We start from the raw sequence: 19,769 nt of genomic DNA on the forward strand, positions 1-19,769 counted from the left end.
TTATTCTGAGTGCTCTTTCTCCAGATGCTCTTCCACGCTCACAGCCACACACAGGCATGCACACACACTTTTGATTCTTTAACTGTATGGGGTACTATTATTGTCATTTCTATTGTACAGAAAAATGAGGTTAAGAGGAGTTGAGTGTGCTGTTCAAGGTTACACTTCTGATAAATAGGTAGCGGATCTAGAATTACAGCCCAGGTGTTTTTAACCTAGGATTTGTGAACTTAATCACTGGGTTTTTCTGCCCCTTGAATTTGATATTTTTTTTCACTGAAGCTGATCACTTTGTAAATTAACCTGACAAAAACTGTTATCTCCTTTTCCTAGAAAATTATCATTTGAAAATTTTCTCCTGTTAATCTTTTAATTTAAGCTATATTGTACTTATTAGCACTTGGCTTCATTTCTTCTTCCCTCTGACATTCTTATTATTTGTCTCAGTGATATTTACTGCATTTTACAAGTGCTGTCAGTCTCTATATTGCGGGGTACCATGCATCCATTGTTTTTAATGTTCAAAAATATAAAAAAGAATCTTATACCAATTTTTGATTAACTTCACGAGACATAGATTAAAATATTTTTATTACTTTTCGTTTTTCATACAGTTCTATAACTAATTTTTTTTTTTTTTTTTGAGATGGAATCTTGCTCTGTCGCCCAGGCTGGAGTACAGAGGAGCTATCTTGGCTCACTGCAACCTCTGCCTCCTGGGCTCAAACGATTCTCCTGCCTCAGCCTCCCAAGTAGATGGGACTACAGGCGAACGCCACCATGCCCATCTAATGTTTTGTATTTTTAGTAGAGATGGGGTTTCACCGTGTTGGCCAGGCTGGTCTTGAACTCCTGACCTCAGGTGATCCACCTGCCTCGACCTCCCAAAGCGCTGGGATTACAGGCGTGATATAACTAACATTTAATAGATACATTCTTGCAGATCCAAACCGGGTTACTGAGACTTGAAAAAAAATTCTTAAGTTGCTTTTAGTTTTTTCCATCTTAACTCACATGGAGGGAAGTTGGGTTTTGGCACAAGTCTATTGTAAACTCATAAACTCATAAACAATCAAAAACTGAAGAAAAAAATAAGGCCCACACGATACTTGAAATTGTATTTTGATGGAAGTCAGATAAGTAATGTTGTCCTCCAAGAAAGTATAAAAGTTTACTACATTTGTATAGATACTGCTAGAAAATAAATTCACAAAAGACCTGCTATGATTTGATTCACATCAAATTACTTTGTTCCTGGTGATTTCACAAATAGATTGAGAAAAATGACATTTAATTTCTTGTCTCTGTTTTATTAGAATTTTTTAAGCAGAAACAAAAGACTTAACTGTACACTAAGAAATCTCTGGGTTTTCATTGTGCCTACATTATATTGCCCTTCCATACTTAGGCCTTAAGATAAAAATCACCTGCCTACTGTCCACCAAAAAGTAATATTTTATTTTTAATCCAGAAAATTGGGTGCCCTTGCTGCATTTGAAAGAGGGCTACACACAAGTATTGTGTACCAAAAAGAAATTATTTTCCAATATGGGTTAATATTTTTACTATGGAGATGATAAGCTTTAAAATTTTAAATGATAATTTACCTTTCAAATTAAAAATAAAGAATTATATACAATTAAAAAAATACTTGTTTATGCATTTGGGCACCTCCTGTTTCCACCACCATGCCTAACCTTGAACCCCCAAATTTGTGGGTGGAACCTTGGTGCCCACTTGGACCCCCAAACTATCCTCTTCAGGTAAAGGCTCTGTGAGAACCAAGTGCAAGGTGATGGATGGGAGACTCAAGGAATCAGACAGCCAGGGAAAAACTAGGAGAGTGAGGAGATGTAGAATCAGTTGAAAAAAGGACCCTGTTCCTCTGCAGAGGCAACCACACTTCTGAAGACCTTAGACCTGGCACGGTGGCTTAGGCCTGTAATCCCAGCATTTTGGGAGACTGAGGGGGAAGATCGCTTGACGCCAGGAGTTCAAGGCTCCAGCGAGCTGTGATTGTGCCACTGCACTCCAGCCTGGGTGACAGAGTGAGACCCTGTCTCGAACAAAAAAACAAAACAAAAACGAGGCTGGGGGAAGACATTAGAGCCCTCTGATCTTCTAATAACTCCCAGGTCAACCTTGGGAGTGGCCATGTGCTAAAGGGTCCTGGGACAACTGTAAGAGCTCTGGGAATCACTGGCAAATACAGGTGACAAACCTCATGGTTTGGCTAGTGTCTAAATGCAGTCCTTTCCACTTCTGAAAACCTGTCACAGAGGCAGAAGAAAGGGCATCTACTGTTGCAATGTTAGTGTCTACTCCCTCCTCCTGTCGTTCATCACTGAGATCTAAGGTGACAGGAGCATTTTCAGCGCCTTCGCCTTCGGGTGCAAACCAGCAGCGCCAATTACACAGTTAGGAATCTGTCTGCAGATATAATCATGGGAAACTTCCCCTTCCAACGGAACCTTGTGAGGCTTCTTTTATGGGAGGTCCATCTGAGCAGTTTCTAGGATTACCAAGTTTTCATACAGCCTCTGTTAGAACAGCAAGACGCAGCGCGCAGAGAGCTACATCCCTGTAACTTGACTCCTGGCTGTGCGACTGCACGGTGATATCCAAGGCGGCGGAGCCACTGCCAGTACACGCTGGGCTATGGGGACAGGTTGGGCGTGGCTTTCAGGTCAGCCAGCAGCCAAAATGGGAACGGAGGAGTCGCAGAGGGATTGCGCGAAGGCTCTATCCCACGAAAGGACTGGGTGCGCCCCAGAACGAGGACGCGGAGCTTCCCTGTTCCAAGCAGGAACAGACTGAGAAAATCCAAGAAAGAAGGCCCGAGGGGCTGCTGTGGCCCCATCCTCCTGGCACCCGCGGCCCGGGCTCTGCGACGCCTTTCGCCCCACCTGTGGAAGCAGCGATGCCTGGCGGAGCCTGGGGGCTGGTGATCGCGTTGATGTTCCTGGCCCGGGGGGAAGGTCAGCTAGGTAGGGCGCGCGGGGGTGGGCGCGCAGTGGCGCCGCGTGGGCGGTAGAGGGACTAGGCTAGACTTTTTGGATGACTTGGGGAGCGTCCCTGTGCGTTTTAAGGCAGCAAGCGATGTTTGTTCCTCACCTGCCTGCTCTCTGTCCCTCCGCTGTCTTTGAAGTGGTCAATTTCCAGCCTGTTACTCTTCAGTTTTCTTTTGCGCACATGCGGTTGTTGCCTCCTCTTACTCTACGACCCTTGGTTCTGTTTTTGGTTGTTTCCTGCTGTTATCCTGCTCTTTGAGGTCATTGTAATTTACTGTGAGAAACTTTCGCCGGATCTGCAAGGTATGCTAGCCACAAGTGGACCTGAATTCTCAGAACAGAGTTGAATTCCATACTGCACGAATTCCACCTCCAACCTGACCCTCAGAAATAATTCATTGGTGAACATTTTATCCCTACAATAAATCACCAAGTTAAGTTTTGTATATCCGTATTATACTGTATTATGGTTTTTGTATATATATGTTAGAATCAGTTTTGGCACTGTAAAAGAGATCTCTGTGGAGCGAATACTCCCCTCCTACTTCTTTAATCCATGACAAAGAACATTTAGTTTAAAATACAGTGAAGTTAAACCAAAACTACTTTCATTAGCCCTTTCTGCTTGTTTTTGTGTTCATACAGATAGGAATATTAATGAAAGGTGACTTGTTCTTATATTGCAAGTTTCCTTACGTTTTTCAGAAATAAGTCTGATCTGTGTTCAACCATCTGCAGCTTGAAAAAACATTATGTACAACATTTACAGCAGTCCAGGGTATAGTTTTGTCTTATCCTTTTTTGATCTTAACCCATTTTACTGATGTAAGTTTGCTTTGTAAAAGGGGAATACAAACACTATCCCATACAAAACTTAAAAATAAAATATTAAAATCAAATTTATTATTTTCTGCAATGATATTTTTTCTGGTCCTTCTTTGGTTTGCTTACAGAGTTACTAAATCTTTATGAATAACTTTAAAGAATACATGTAATAACATATATCTGTTCATTACAGTTAGATAAATATTTCCAGGAAAAAAATGACCAATGTTTATAAAGGAAGAAGATTTCATGTTTACTATAGACTGCACAACCCTTTTTTGCCTCTGTATAATAGCTTTGTAATCTCTCTGCTGAAGACAAATATTACCCATTACCAGGTTTTAAGTTCATAACATTGGTAACATTGATAAGTTCTTTATGTTTAATGGAGTAAAACTAGAAGACGAGGTAAATGGAAAATACATTTATTGAGACTTCTTCTTTTCAAATAGCTTTATTAAGATGTTCATTTACCATACAAATCACTCAAAGTGTGCAACTCTATGGTTTTTCATTTTCACAGATATGTGTATATTCAGAGTATATTTACAGGTATATGCAACGATGACCACAGTCAATTTTAGAACATTTTTATCAATCAAAAAGAAATACTATACCCTTGGCTATCATGCCCCATGCCCGCTATCACCCTCCCTTTCTCCCCAGCGATAAGGAATTACTTATCTACTTTCTGTCTCATTGCATTTGCCTATTCTGGATATTTTATATAAACTGAATTATATAATAGGTTGTCTTTTGTGACTGGCTTACTTCATCTAGCACAGTGTTATCAAGTTTCATTCATCTTGTAGCATGTACCAGTACTTCATTTCTTTTTAAGATAGAATAATGTTCCATTGTGTGGATATACTATATTTTGTATGTACATTCATTTGTTGATGAACATTTGAGTTGTTTCCACCTTTTGGCTATTATAAATAATGCTGCTATAAAGCACCAAGGTACAAGTTTTGTTTGGACGTATGTTTTCATTTCTCCGAGATATATGCCTAGGAGTGGAAATACCGGGTCATAGGGTAACTCTATAATTAACTACTTAAGGAACAGCCAGGATGTTTTCCAAAGTGGCTGCGCTGTTTTGTATTTCTGCAACAGTGTATAAAGCTTCTAACTTCTTCGTGTTTCCATCAACACTTTTTATTAACTGAGATTTGGATTCCACCCATCCTCGTGGTTGTGAAGTGGTATTTCAGTGTAGTTTGATTGTCATTTTCCTAATGGCTAATGATGTCAAGCATTTTAATGTCCTTATAAGAAATTTTCTTATTCTCTTCAGAGAAATACTTACTCAGATCCTTTGCCATTTTAAAAAATGGGTACTTGGCCTTTTTCTTATTGAGTTGTATAAGTTATTTGCATATTCCAGATATAATTCTCTTATTGGATATGTGATTTGCAATTATTTTCTCCCATTCTGTGGGTCGTGGAAATAATCCCCTGTGGATACTGAGAGACTACTATACTTTAGTTTTTTTAGTTGATTCCTTAGAATTTTCTATATGGAGATGGTATTACTTATTCCTTTCCAATCTGGATATCTTTTATTTATTTATTTTGGTTAATCCCCCTGGGTAGAATTAGCTATTCCAAAGTACAATGTGGAATTGAAATGGTGAGAGTAGACATACTTGTCTTATTCCTGATTTTATAGGAAAGCCTCCAGTCTTTCTTCATCACATAAAATGTAAGCTGTGGGCTTTTTGTATATATCCTTTATCAAGTTGAGGAAACTTCCTTCTATTCCTAGTTTGTTGAGTGTTTTTATCATGAAAAGGTGTTGGATTTTTAAAAATGCTTTCCCTGTGTCTGTTGAGATGAACATGTGGATTTCAACTTTTGTGCTATCTATGTGGTATATTATAGTAATTCAATTTTAGATGTTAAACCAACCTTGTTTTCCTGGAATAAATCTCACTTGGTCATAATTTTTATATATGTATGTTTTATGTTCCTGGATTCTGTTTGCTGAAAATTTTTTCACCCATATTCCAGAGATATATTGGTTTATAGTCAGCTTTTCTTGTTATATATATTTCTGGCTTTGGTGTCAGGGTAACCAGGATAATGGGCTATAATACTGGGCTCGTACAATGAGGTGGAAAGTGTTCCATCTTCTTCTATTTTTTGAAAGTGTTTGAGATGAATTGGTGGTAATTCTTTTTGAAATGTTTGGTAGAATTTAGCATTGATGCCATCTGGGCCAGGTCTTTTCTTTGTGGGTAGTTTTTTGACTGATTTGATATTTTTACTTGTTATAAATCTATTTGGATTGTATTTTTCTTCTTGAGTTGGTTTTGCAGCTCCTGTCTTTTTAGGAATTTGTCAATCTCATCTAAGTTATCTATAATTATTGGCATATAACAGTCATAGTATTCCTTAATAAGGTTTTCAGTAGTGTCCCCTATTTCATTCCTGCTTCTAGTTATTTGAATCTTCTCTCTTCTTTTCTCAATAAATCTACTTAGAGGTCTGTCAGTTTTGTTGATTCTTTCAAAGAACCAGCTTTTGGTTTCACTGATTTTTCTCTATTGTTTTTCTATACTCAGTTCCATCAATTTTATATCCAATCTTTAAAATTTCCTTCCTTCTGCTTCCTTTAGGTTTAGAATGGTCTTATTTTTACAGTGTCTTAAGGTGCAAGGTTAACTTGATGTTCATCTTTTTCTCCTATACTATAGGCATATTCCTGTCTATACATGTCCCTCTAAGCATTACTGTAGCAGCATTCCATACATTTTGCTATATTGTGTCTTCATTTTAACGTTTCTTCAAGTATTTTCTAATTTTCTTTTTCATTTATTCTTTGAGTCAGTGATTATTTCGGTTGTTAAATTTCCACATATTTGTAAAGTTTTTAAAATTTCATTGTTATTGAGTTCTAATTTCATTCCACTGTAATCACAGAACATACTTTATATGAATTTCATCTTTTTGAATTTCAATTTCTATTTTATGTTATTTTATTTTTGGAAGTAGGATGTTACTATGTTGCCTAGGCTGGATTTGAACTCCTGGGCTGAAGCAGTTCTCCCACGTCAACCTCCCTAGTAGCTGGATTTATAGGAACATACCACGATGCCCAGCTTTCTGTTTAGATTTATCAAGGCTTGTTTTACTGTCTAACAGATTGTCTATTTTGGCGAATATTCCATGTGCACTTGGGGAAAATTTCTATTCTGATATTTTTAGGAATATTGTTTATAGATGTCTGCTAGGTCAAGTTGGTTTATGTTGTTGTTCTAATTTATATTTATTATGCTGCCTGTTTTTAAAATTGATATTGAAAGTGGGATATTAAAGATTCCAATTATTATTGTTAAAATGTGTATTTTTTCCCTGAATTTCTGCTGGATTTTGCTTCACATATTTCAGTGCTCTGTTATTAGGTTCAGTTATGTTTACAATTGCTTTATTTTTCCTCATGGATTGACCCTTTTATCATTATAAAGTGTCCCTCTTATCTCTGGTAAGACTTTTACGTTTCAAGTTCTTCTTTGTTTGATAGTAGTACAGCCATACTGCCTTTCTTCTGGTTGCTGCTTGTAGGATATATTATTTTCTGCCCTTTTACTTTCAATCTAATTGTGTGCAGAAGAGGACCTCAGTTTGTCTTTTGATATGTAAAGAAAGCCAATGTAAAGTGATTTAGCAAACTAGTCACTCTATTTTCCCTTGCTTTTCAACCACTGTGTTGCTGAAGAACCTAAAATTCTATTTTTTTAAAAAAAATCTCAACTTTTATTTTAGATTCTCAAGGAGTACATGTGCAGATTTGTTACAAAGGTACATCGCATGTTGCTGAGGTTTGAGGTATGGATGATATTGTCACCCAGATAGTGAGTATAGTACCCATTAGGTAGTCTTTCAACCATTACTCTCTTCCTTCCTTCCCCCTTCAGTAGTACCTAGTGTCTATTGTTCCCATCTTTATGTCCGTGGGTACCCAATGTTTAGCTTGCCCTTATAAGCGAGAACATGCAGTATTTGGTTTTCTGTTTCTGCATTAATTTATTTAGGATAATGGCCTGCGTTTGCATCCATGTTGCTGCCAAGGACATGTTTTAGTCTTTTTTATGGCTTCATAGTGCTGCATGGTGTATATGTATTACTGAAATGCCAGGGGCTTAGTCTATATCCTGCACAAAAAGCCAATCACTGAAACAATGAGTATTGCTAAGCAAGAGGGCTTTATAGGGTGCTCCAGCTGAGGAGATGGAAGATCAGTCTCAAATCCATCTCTCTGACTGATTAAAATTGGGTTTATATAGCAGGGAAGAAATATAGCTACATGTAGGAATACAGGAATTAGGGAGGAATACAGGAATTAAGGAGGAATAAGGAAGATGAGTTGGTCAACAGGAAGCTGATGATCAGTTAAGCAATCATGATGGGTAGGGGTTTGGAATCTCATTTACCAGATGTGGTAATCTGGTAAGTTTCAGTTCCTTGATACCATCTGGGAGGCCTGATGGTTGGTTTCCTGAGAAAGGAACTCAGATAAGACAGTTGTAAACTTTCTGAAGTTTTAAGACTGGGAGGGTCAATTTCTATGTTTATTCAAAAGAAACCATAAACATCAGTTCTGTGGGACAATTGGACCAGTTTCAGGTATACTACATTTTCTTTATCCAATTCACTGTTGATGGGGCACCATCCTGATTCCATGTCTTTGCTACTGTGAATAGTGCTGGGATGAACATACCAGTACATGTGTGTTTTTGGTAGAATAATTTATTTTCCCTGGGCATATACCCATAATGGGATTGCTGGGTTGAATCATAGTTCTTTTTTCAGTTCTTTGAGAAATCTCCAAACTGCTTTTCATAGTGACTGATTTAATTTACATTCCCACCAACAGTGTATAAATGTTCCTTTTCCCCACAGCATCACTGACATCTGTTGTTTTTTGACTTTTTAATAATAGTAATTCGGACTGGTGTAAGGTGATACCTCATTGTGGTTTTTATTTGCGTTTCTTTGATGATTAGTGATGTTGAGCATTTTTTCATATGTTTGCTGGCCATTTGTATGTCATCTTTTGAGAGGCATCTGTTCATGTCTTTTGCCCACTTTTCAATGGGGTTATTTTTTCTTGTTGAATTATTTAAGTTCCTTATAGATTCTGGATATTAGACCTTTTTCAAATATTTTCTCCCATTCTGTAGGTTGAATATTTTCTCCCATTCTGTAGGTTGTCTGTTTACTCTATTGATAGTTTATTTTGCTGTGGAGAAACTCTTTAATGAGGTCGAACTTGTTAATTTTTAGATTTTTTGCAACTGCTTTTGAGAACTTAGTCATAAGTTCTTTGCCAAGGCCCATGTCCAGAAAGGTACTTCCTAGGGTTTTTTTCTAGGATTTTTAAAGTTTGAGGTCTTTCATTTAAATCTTTAATCCATCTTAAGTTAATTTTTGCATATGGTGAAAAGTAGGGGTACAGTTTCATTCTTCTGCCTATTGCTAGCCAGTTATCCAAGGACCATTTATTGAATAGGGAGTCCTTTTCCCATTGTTAATTTTTGTTGACTTTGACAAAGATCAGATGGCTGTAGGTGTGTGGCTTTATTTTTATGTTCTCTATTCTGTTCCATTGGTCTGTGTGTCTGTTTTTGAATGACTACTATGATGTTTAGTTACTGTAGCCTTATAATATAGTATGAAGTTGGGTAATGTAATGCCTCAGGCTTTATTCTTTTTGCCTAAGATTGCTTTTGCTATTGGGACACTTTTTTTGGCTCTATACGAATTTTAGAATAGTTTTTTTTTTTTTTCTAATTTTGTAAAAAACAACATTGGTAGTTTCATAGAAATAGTCTTGATTCTTTAGATTGCTTAGGGCATATGGCCATTTTTATGACATTGATTCTTTTTCATTTGTTTGATTTTATTTTTGAGACAGAGTTTCACTCTTGTTGCCCAGGCTGGAGTGTAATGGCACGACCTTGGCCAACTGCAACTTCCATCTCCTGGGTTCAAGCGATTCTCCTGCCTCAGCCTCCTGAGTAGTTGGGATTACAGGCATGCACCACAACAACTGGCTAATTTTGTATTTTTGTATTTTTTTTTTTTTTAAGTAGAGATGGGGTTTCTCCTTGTTGGTCAGGCTGGTCTCCAACTCCTGGCCTCAGGTGATCCACCTGCCTTGGCCTCTTGGCCTGCCAAAGTGCTGGAATTACAGGCGTGAGTCACCACATCTGGCAGACAATGGATTCTTCTAATCCATGAGTATGGAATGATTTTCCAACAAAATTCTATTTTGAATGTCAGAAACTAAATTAGTTTTTATTTCTCATTACATTTGGGGATCAAAAGTGTTTTTTCTCTTTCTCAAATCTTTGAAGAAGTTATAAGATTTTAAAGACTAAAAAAAACTTGAAATTCCTGTAGGAATTCCTGTAGGATAATATACAGAAGATTTTATAATTGCAAATTCAGTTATTATGAAGTACCTGTCACCAAGGGTTATGCATGTTTATCTCTTAAAAATAAAATGATTTATTTGGCTTCTTAATATATTGTTTATTAACCAGTTCTGAATTTTGGAGAATTCTAGTCTTGGTCATTACATTAAACTGGAAAATAATCTAATACAGGTTGGTCATTACATTAAACTGGAAAATAATCTATTACAGGTTACCTCATATATAGAAATAAAAAAAGGAAATTATTTGCATATGCTATCACTATGGATCTATTATTTCTAACTTGACACATTCTTCCAAAGTATATGAAATTCAAGTACTGTAAATTCTATTATATATTACCCAACTTTCTTAAATAATATCAGGAAGAAGTCAGGATAAATAGAAGTATAAATTTTAATGTATATTTTATATCTACTTTTTTTTGAGGGGAAAAGTTATATTGTCAGTTTGCCAGAAAGCTCTGTATATCATGCCATGAACTTGACTGATGAATGAGATGGGCTTGTAGAGCTATTCTTTTAGTATTTGTTGAGCATCGTCCTCAGATCCTCAAATGAGAGCCCAAGCCATCAATATAATCCTCACTTAACTATATCATGCATTCTAGAGCTAAGGTTGGAATAAAATTTTGAAAATGATGCTTGATTATTGCTAATAAGATTTCTAAACTTTCTGTATAATCCTTGAACACTGTAAATGAGGTAAGTAGATTTTTAGAAAAAAGTTATGAAATAATAGATATAAAATATATGAATTTAAAATTATCTTATAAGATAAATATTGAGTAAAAGTAAATAAAATTTTGAGTTAAATATTACACAATTCTCTAATGTCGTTGATGTCAAGCAGTGATTTCTTTTACACATCTTACATTTTCGGCTTTGTATTAGGAAACAATTATCAAAGCAGCTAAACCAGAAGAAATGTAAGAACTACAAAGGTGCTGAGTAAGGAGGAATACTACACAAAATAAAGATGGAGTTATTGATTTTTTTTCCCAAGACAAAATTCTGTTGTAGAAAAGAGATCAGAGAAAACATTTTAATAATTTATGCACATCTTATTAGGAATATCTTTCAAAATCTCTTTTTTAAAAGATTCTAACCAGGTGCAATGTCCTTGTTTTGAAGGGTATTAGAGATATTGTAAAATTAGATGAAATGATAGCACATCCCTTGACGTCTGTCTACACATATTTTATAAAATACTTATTTCGTGTTGACATCGGAGCCTTTTGGGAAGTTAACAACTACGGAGGATTTAGAGACAAAAAGAAAGAGGAGCCTTTTGTGTTGACTTCCAATATCTTGTACTAAAAAAAATTCTGTAGAGAGATCATTTGGAAAATAATATCTTTGTATAGTTTAATTGCCATAACTACAAACAAAATAAAAAGCAGAAATATAATTCTAATTATAATGACTTATTTTTCATAGGCTACACTTGTGAGATCCACTTGTAAATTAGTATCTCTGATTTTTTGTTCTTCTTATTAAAGTTGAGAAATTGATTTTGATTTATAAACACTTCTGTAATTTAGAATTATATAATAAGTATTTGATAATTTTTTAGTTAGATAAGGTTTTTCCACAATGAGGTATTTTTAGTGACTGAATTGTTTCTTTCACCTTTCTGTTTCATAGATGCCATCTTTATTACAGTGTTTTCCATCAATAAATATAATATAAGTATTCGAAGATTTTCTATCAACTGTGCCAACAAGATACTCTGGTATTCAAATACAGACAGTTCCTTGTGGTGCTTATTATTTGGGTAATTTGGGAGCACAGGAGCCTCAAACAAGAGTTGCATTTTAGGATAACTGTTTCACTGCCTGCTCTTCTCTCCACTTTTAGTGCTGGAAAGTGGAGCTTTTTGTTCGGCCTCTGTGGATTTATGGAAAAAGTATCGTACAGGCCAAAGACTGCTCAGATAAAAGGTTTCCTAAAAAAGACTAAAGAATTCTCCCTTTCGCCATGGGCTTTTCTTGTTTCCCCTTCAAACCTGCTCCCCTCCATCCCATTCGTTTTCCTGTGCTTAGTAGGCATACTTCCAAAACTTTGGAAAATAACTTTAAAATTTTTTAATGTTTTTCTGCATCCAAGAATGCAGGAAACTTCAGTTTGAAAGCACTTCACACCTGTTGAGTTAGCATTAAAAGATTAGTTCAGTTTGTTGCATTCCATGATTTGGCAGAAATAGAATTTTTTAGGCATGTGGCTACTTTGGGAGAAACTGGTTGTAGAGAAACAATGGCGATATTCAAATCCAGAGGACCAGGCCCAAGAGAAATCCTTGTAGGTCCTGTGACTTGACATCCTAACTCAAGAGCAGCCAGCTCTATTGGTTGTTCGAATTAAATGAAAATAAAGTTCTTAAAGCTTAAGTGTTTCAAAAGTACATTCTAAAGAGTTTTGTTGATTTGTTTATTGCATTTATGAAATATGCAAGTTAATTAAGTCATTTATGACTTACTAAGAGACCCTGACATTTCAGAGTCTTTATGTGCAATAATGAGTTTATTTGCTTTATTTTTTGTTTTGGGAATCAATTTTAATTGAGGACCGAACTATGTCAACAAACAAAACACATTACATAAAAACACCTGTCTTTCCATACTAGCTCAGGAGTGCTCTCCTGGGGGACACCAGTTTCTTCGGAGTCCTTATAGAAGTGTCCATTTTGACTCATGGCACCTCCAGCAGTCAGCTGTTCAAGACCTAATATGTGACCATTCCCTCTCCCCCGGATGGTATAGATTTCTCATCTTTGACAGACCTGCCGAGATGCCAACCAAATGTGTTGAGGTATGTCAACTCCCTAAGTACTACATGTTATTTTCCTTATGTGTTTTTCATATGAGAATTGTATCTTTTTACAACCAGCTTATTTCTCATGCTAAAATGTTGTTTTAATTTTGTATTGAGTTAATCTGAAAGACTATTCCCACATTACCTAGTCTAATAATAATAGTAATTGTTAATGTCATGCTCCATGCAGTCCAGAAACACTTTCACCGACAATATCTTGTATAAAAGTTTACAACTGTAGGATATAATCTATCATCATTATTTCCATCAAACAGTGCAGAAAACATATATTCTTAGGCATAGTGCTCTTACAGTCACAGGTAGCAGGTCAAAAAGCTGAGTTTTGAATACAGGCAGTCATTCTCCAGGGCTCAGGTGCTTAGCTGTATTACCTGCAAATAGTAAAATACTGTGTGTCTAAAGTGCTTGTTTTTGTCAGTTGTTACCTGTCACTACATTTCTTAACTGGTGGAGTAAAACTTACAGGCTCAGCACCTCCTATTCTAAGACTAATAAGAACTCAGCCTGGCAGTGAAATCTCTAGGTATTTTCTGATCACAATTGAAAGACAGTGTACCTGCAGCACATTCAATACTCTGGAGGCATATGGCCTTATCTCACTGAATCTCTCTCCTCAAACCCCAGATGTGTGCAACCAACATACCTTTTTTTCTTTATACTTGTGAATATATAAGCGTACGTCTTTCAAACACATCAGGTTTAAATGGACAAAATTAAAAAGGTTTTGTACATGAACTCACATCGGATGTGTTTTTTTTTTTTTTTTTTTGCAACTTAACTTTACATAACGTTCACTCTTTTTACAACACGATATGATTGTGATCATAGCATTGTCTTGTATAGTGAACTAGCCCAAGTGGCTTCTTTCATTCTTATTTCATTTGACAAATACCTTTTCTTCCAAAATGCTTCAAAAAATAAGCAGAAGAAGAAACATAAAGTGTGATTTCTTGGGTTGTCCCTCAGCTATCTTGCATTACTTATCCAAGCCACTCTGAATTTCTATTGACAATTCTACTTATCCTTGGCATGATTTTCAAATGCAAGTTCCCCTAATTCATTCATAGTCCCCATTCATCTAATGATACTGTCATAAAATAGACATTATTTCTACTTATCGTACTTTGACCAGTTATCCTTTCAGTTCAACTCTTATTATTGATACCACATTTTTAGCCACATGATCTAAGGAATGAGACTAAGTCTAAATCTGTCAAAACACTAAGCCCATTAATTCAGCATCCTAAGTTATATGATCAAAATGGTAAGAAGGGTTTTAATCTGACATTTATTTTGCAGCTTATAAATTCCCTGCACTTGTGGACATTATTGCATATGTAAACTCACTAGTTCTCTCAGTGATGCTTTTAGGTAGCTAGTGTTACTTCATTATAAAGATGTGGACACAGACACTAAGCATGAGTCGCATGACCAAAGTCATGTACCTGACCTTCTCCCTTATCACAATCTTTCTCAGCTGACTGGTTTCCCAAGTGAGTTCTGCATAAATAGCTGTTCAGTTGTGATAGGTAGCTAATAGAGGCATTGTATTATTGAAGACATATGTCTGTGTCATGCTTCTCAAATTACTAAAGTGTTCATCATCACTCACAATTTTACCCTATATAATTATACACTTATTGGGTGTGAGTTCATTCTTAAAGTTGATTTTCTTTTAACCTAGATGTCATGCAGCTACCATTGGCCCCTGGAGAGAGATCGCATCATATAAGATTATGTCTTAGCAAAAGGCTTGTTTTCCTTATTGCTATTCACATTTTATAAATACTGCAGACGCAGGAGTCATTTTCCTTTTTAAGCACTAATGTAAAAAGATCTCTGGAAAGACATTGAAATTTTAACAATGTTTAATTTTAATGTGTGGCATTGTGGCTAAGTCTCATTATCTCTTTTTTGTTTATTTGCTCATTAGTCACTTTTGTGACACTTCATTTGTAAGGAACTAAAAAAAATTCAGAATTTAAAAGAAAAGTTTGAGAAAATTGGAGGAACTTCACCACATTTAAAAATATTTGTGTTTTTCTCTTAAGGCTGATTTAGCTATAATTGTTTCTAGAACCTCACACGAATGTATAGGTGAAACAGTTTCCTTGGCTGTTTTCCTGGAGATCAGCTAACCTGAGCAGGCTGTGCTCCAGGAGGAAATGTTCCCTATCCCCACCGTCTCATTCCATTTCTGTACTAAGACTTTAAAGTATTCAACCAGGAAATCAATAGATTCTTTTTCTCTACAGGTTAATACACCTGGACTTACATAAATTACTATTTGTTATGTTTTAAATAATGCTTATACATTGCATAAAGCTTAGGAAATAAAGAACAGGAATGGAACAACATTTCCTCATAATCTATCCACACAGTCATAACTATCGTTATTAACATTTTACTATTGTTTTATCTTATTTATATTTTGTAATGTTCATGTTATATGTTCAATTGAAAAACATGCTATTCTTTTTCAGTTACAGTTATAGCATCATTTTCCTATTATTATAGAGTCATTTTTATAATTTTTGAAAATAATATTATGTCATACATGTATCATATTTATTTAAACCATCACCATATGTGTGGACATTCAGGATTTTGCTATAATAAGTAATTCTGCAGTTAGCAAATGTGCATGTAATTATTGTTTTAATTTTAGTGTCTTTAGTAAGATTGATTTTTATAAGTTAAATTAGTAATGGTTAAAGTCTTTTTGAGGCTTTTGACACATATAGTTGTTCATTTAAAACATAGTGATAATTTTTAATTCCAATAGCAGTACATAAAAATACCTTTTGCAATACTGAATATTCTTATGTATTTATTAGGCATTTGTGTTTCTTTTGTGAATTACCTATTTGTACATTTTGCCCATTTGTAGTCTTAGAGTTTTTAAATGGATAATATTACATGGTTAAAATAAAATAACAAATATAGTATAATTATACATAAATATAACACAATTAATATAGTACTATTTACATATAACTTTATTATTTAACTTTAATCTTATATTTTTAAAATTTTAATTCAATCATATATATCAATATTTTCTTTATGTTTTTCCTTTGCTTTTCAGCATAGAAATAATGACAAGAATTATAACCTGGCTAACGATTTTTGAGCCATTACTATGTAGAAGTTGCATTATATACATTACTTTATCTATACCTCACTATGGCACTTCCACCTATGTACTCACTATGGTGCTACTTCCACCTAATATAAAAGAGAAGGATGTTGAGTGCCTTGTCCAAGATCATGCATTTAGTAAGGGCCCTGGTTCTTCCCAAGTCATACATAGTTTCTTCTTATTTTTCCTGGGTTATTTTTCTATTTAATTCTATTTTTCATCTGAAAAGGATTTTGATAAATGACTTCAAGTGAGGTTTAAATTTTATTATTTCTTTCTTTCTTTTTTTTTTTTTTCTTTTTGAGATGGAATCTCGCTCTGTCGCCCAGGCTGGAGTGCAGTGGTGCGATCTCAGCTCACTGAAGCCTCCACCTCCCTGGTTCAAGCAATTCCTCTGCCTCAGCCTCCCGAGTAGCTGGGATTACAGGCGCACGCCACCACACCCGGCTAATTTTTTTGTGTTTTTGGTAGAGATGGGGTTTCACCATGTTAGCCAGGATAGTCTCGATCTCCTGACCTCAGGCAATCCGCCCACCTCAGCCTCCCAAAGTGCTGGGATTACAGGCATGCGCCACCGCACCCTGCCAAACTGTATTATTTCTAAATTACTAAACAATTTTTCCATCACCAGATTTTGAGCAATACCTTCCTTCTCCCCAATTTTATTGCCTCCTGAACTATGCATTAACTTCTTGTACATACTATTTCAAGCAATTTTGCAGGAGCTTTCCAAGATCAGTTTATCTTTGTGTTATGTGTTAACATAACTTCAGATTGACTTGTCTTATTTTAGAATGTATCAGCTATTTTAGTAAGGTATCTGAGATTTAATTTCCCTTGTTTACAGTGCAAATGTAATGAATGGAATAAATGTATTAATATTTACATTGAATGTGTAATTGAATGAGTATATTAATTATGAGATGTCTACTCTTAAATTTAGTATTCCTTAAAACTACTTTTCCTTGTATAGAACAGGTGCAAGCTATAATTTGTTTAATGATTAATGATATTTTAAGGGTTGATTAGAATAAAATGCAAAGTTGATATATCAACAATGGATGAAAATAAATTGAATTTTCAACTTTTGTTTTCTCTGCGGCAAAAGATGAACCATTGTGGAACTCAGGCCCCCATCTGGCTGTCTCTGAGAGATTCAGAAACACTGCCATCTCCTGGGGAGATCAAGCAATTGACAGCTTGTGCAACATGGCAGTTTTTGTTCAGCACTACAAAAGACTGCTGTCTCTTTCAAATCCCAGTGTCTGTAAGAAACTGTGGGAACTTTTTTGTATACTTACTACAACCAACTCAGGGATGTATGGGCTCCTGTGCGGAAGGTAAGAAAACATCAGTAATTCACATGACTGTTATTCATGGAACTCTGCCATTTGTACCATTCTCTGGGTAGGTTGTATTGAGTTAGTGCAAATCTCAGTAAGATACTCAGTCTACCATTATTGCTAGATTGAAGCTAAATTTCTGTTTACATTGGTCAAATTTCTTTAGGATTCTTTGCCAAGATTGTAAAGTCCCCCCAAATATTTGATGTGAAAGCATCAAAACAGACATCTCACATTTTTCCACTGGACATAATGATTGAGTGTGTTAAAAATTCTTTGGTTTCCTCAAGTCCATTCCTGTTTTAATTAAAGGATGAAGAAGGGTGAGTAAAAGTTATCATAAAAATATACATTTTATATTATTTCATCTTTCATTCACCAATATTTATTGAATGTTTATCCTGTGCCAGAAATTATTCAAAGCCTCAGAGTTACGGTGATGGCAAGATAAATGAGATCTCTGCCTTCATGAAACTTACATTCTAGTGGAATGCTTCAGACAATATCTAAAAATAAACTGAATATTATTCAAAGATTAAAGTAAATATCCCTAAATCCTTACTTTATAAATATATGAGTAGATAATTAAATAGAGGCAAGGAAACGAAGCGTCTTTAAAGAATTACAAATATTTGTTGCTACTACTTCACCTAAAAGATTTTGAGTAACTTCCCTCATTTTGATTGTTGGCTGCATTTGAGTTGTTTTCAAATAATTGGGTATGACAAGGAAAAAAAAATCTACTAATTTTACAGTGGAGAAACCTGGCAGACATTACATTAATCAAGTGATTGCAGTTAACTTTACTAGTGATAATGCATGTTGACATCACATGTCTCCTGATAACATGTAATAATAAGAGCACTTCTTTTTTGTAGTACTCTTCCCCCAAAAGCATAATCCTAGTCTAATAATGAGAAAGTTTATATAAACTCAAATTAAAGAACACACTAACAAAATACCCGAATAGTACTCTTCAAAAATGTCAAAATTATGAAAAACCAGGAAAGAATAAAAAACAGTCGCAGACTAGAAAATGATGAATAATGCAATGGGATATCCTGATTGGGAAAACTGAAAAATTCAGATTCGTAAAATCTGAATGCAGTCTTCAGTTTATTTATTTGAGAGTGCAGTCCTAAGGTAAATCTCCTAGTTTTGACAAATATATCATGGCTTTGTGATATGTTAACATTTGTGGAAGATTGGTAAGTGCAAATTCTCTATTATTTTTGCAACCTTTTTGTGAATCTCAAACCCCAATTTAGTTACCTGGGTTCAACCATATATAGGACACTGAAAATTCCGGGAGATACTCTTGTAGACAGTGTTATCAAAGCAGACGAACACTTGATTCAGCAACAATGATTATTATATGGGTAACACTCATGAACATTTTACTACTGAGGTTGTTAGACTCCCCAAGCCAGCCGACCCCAAATCACACAATTATAGCAAACAAGTAAAATCACTTAGTTGGTTATTATAGTAGTTAAAAGGAAACATAGTTTTAGGTTTTAATAACCCAATATATTTATATATATGTGTGTGCGTGTGTGTATACACATAAATATACATAAATATGTATATATACACATATATATACAACACCCAATCTCAAAAATTATTTTGCTCATCATAGCTGTGGAATTTAAACCAGTATTATTAGAAAAATTGATTCCTTTAAATTTCTAGCATTCTTATTCTCAGAAATCTGTCTCCTAATGTCAGCAAAAATAATAATTACAATAAGTTTTCTCCTATGGTTAATTATTTCTTTGAGTTGAAAATATTAAAATAAAACTTTTAATATTTTGCTGAGTCTGTAATGCAATCTTTTTTCTTAAAAACAATGACACACACTCCAATTTCACATTCTGTTTTTAACTACTGTTTTTTTCCAAATGACATCTAAAGTTGATGTAATATTTCATTATTGGCCATAATCTCAAAGCAAATAATGCATTATTGTCTACTTTACATGATAATAGAAACTAAGAAGAACAATGTTCTCAACATATAATTTTATTTCACTGTTTTGAAATACATACTACATTTATGGAAAATTGAATTGTTTAGATTTACTTTATCATTAACTGCAAGGCAGTAGTTCTATCTTTAAAAAAGAAATAAGACAAAATTATTGTTTATTATTATAATAAGATCAAAAT

The 19,769-nt window shown here is 34.9% G+C and overlaps 1 protein-coding gene across 1 annotated transcript in view; it reads left to right on the plus strand.

Annotated features, from left to right (window-relative positions):
* The first annotated feature begins 2,738 nt into the window (after positions 1–2,738).
* VWDE (von Willebrand factor D and EGF domains) overlaps positions 2,739–19,769 on the plus strand; it is a 77,695-nt gene continuing 60,664 nt past the window's right edge. Inside the window, exons 1-3 of the mRNA XM_063667148.1 lie at positions 2,739–2,978; positions 12,905–13,089; positions 17,364–17,595. Of these exons, the coding sequence (XP_063523218.1) occupies positions 2,921–2,978; positions 12,905–13,089; positions 17,364–17,595 (475 nt within the window). The 5' untranslated portion in view covers positions 2,739–2,920. The remainder of the gene's footprint in view (positions 2,979–12,904; positions 13,090–17,363; positions 17,596–19,769) is intronic.

The sequence above is a fragment of the Pongo pygmaeus genome, chromosome 6 (genome assembly GCF_028885625.2).
Source record: "Pongo pygmaeus isolate AG05252 chromosome 6, NHGRI_mPonPyg2-v2.0_pri, whole genome shotgun sequence".
NCBI lineage: Eukaryota > Metazoa > Chordata > Mammalia > Primates > Hominidae > Pongo > Pongo pygmaeus.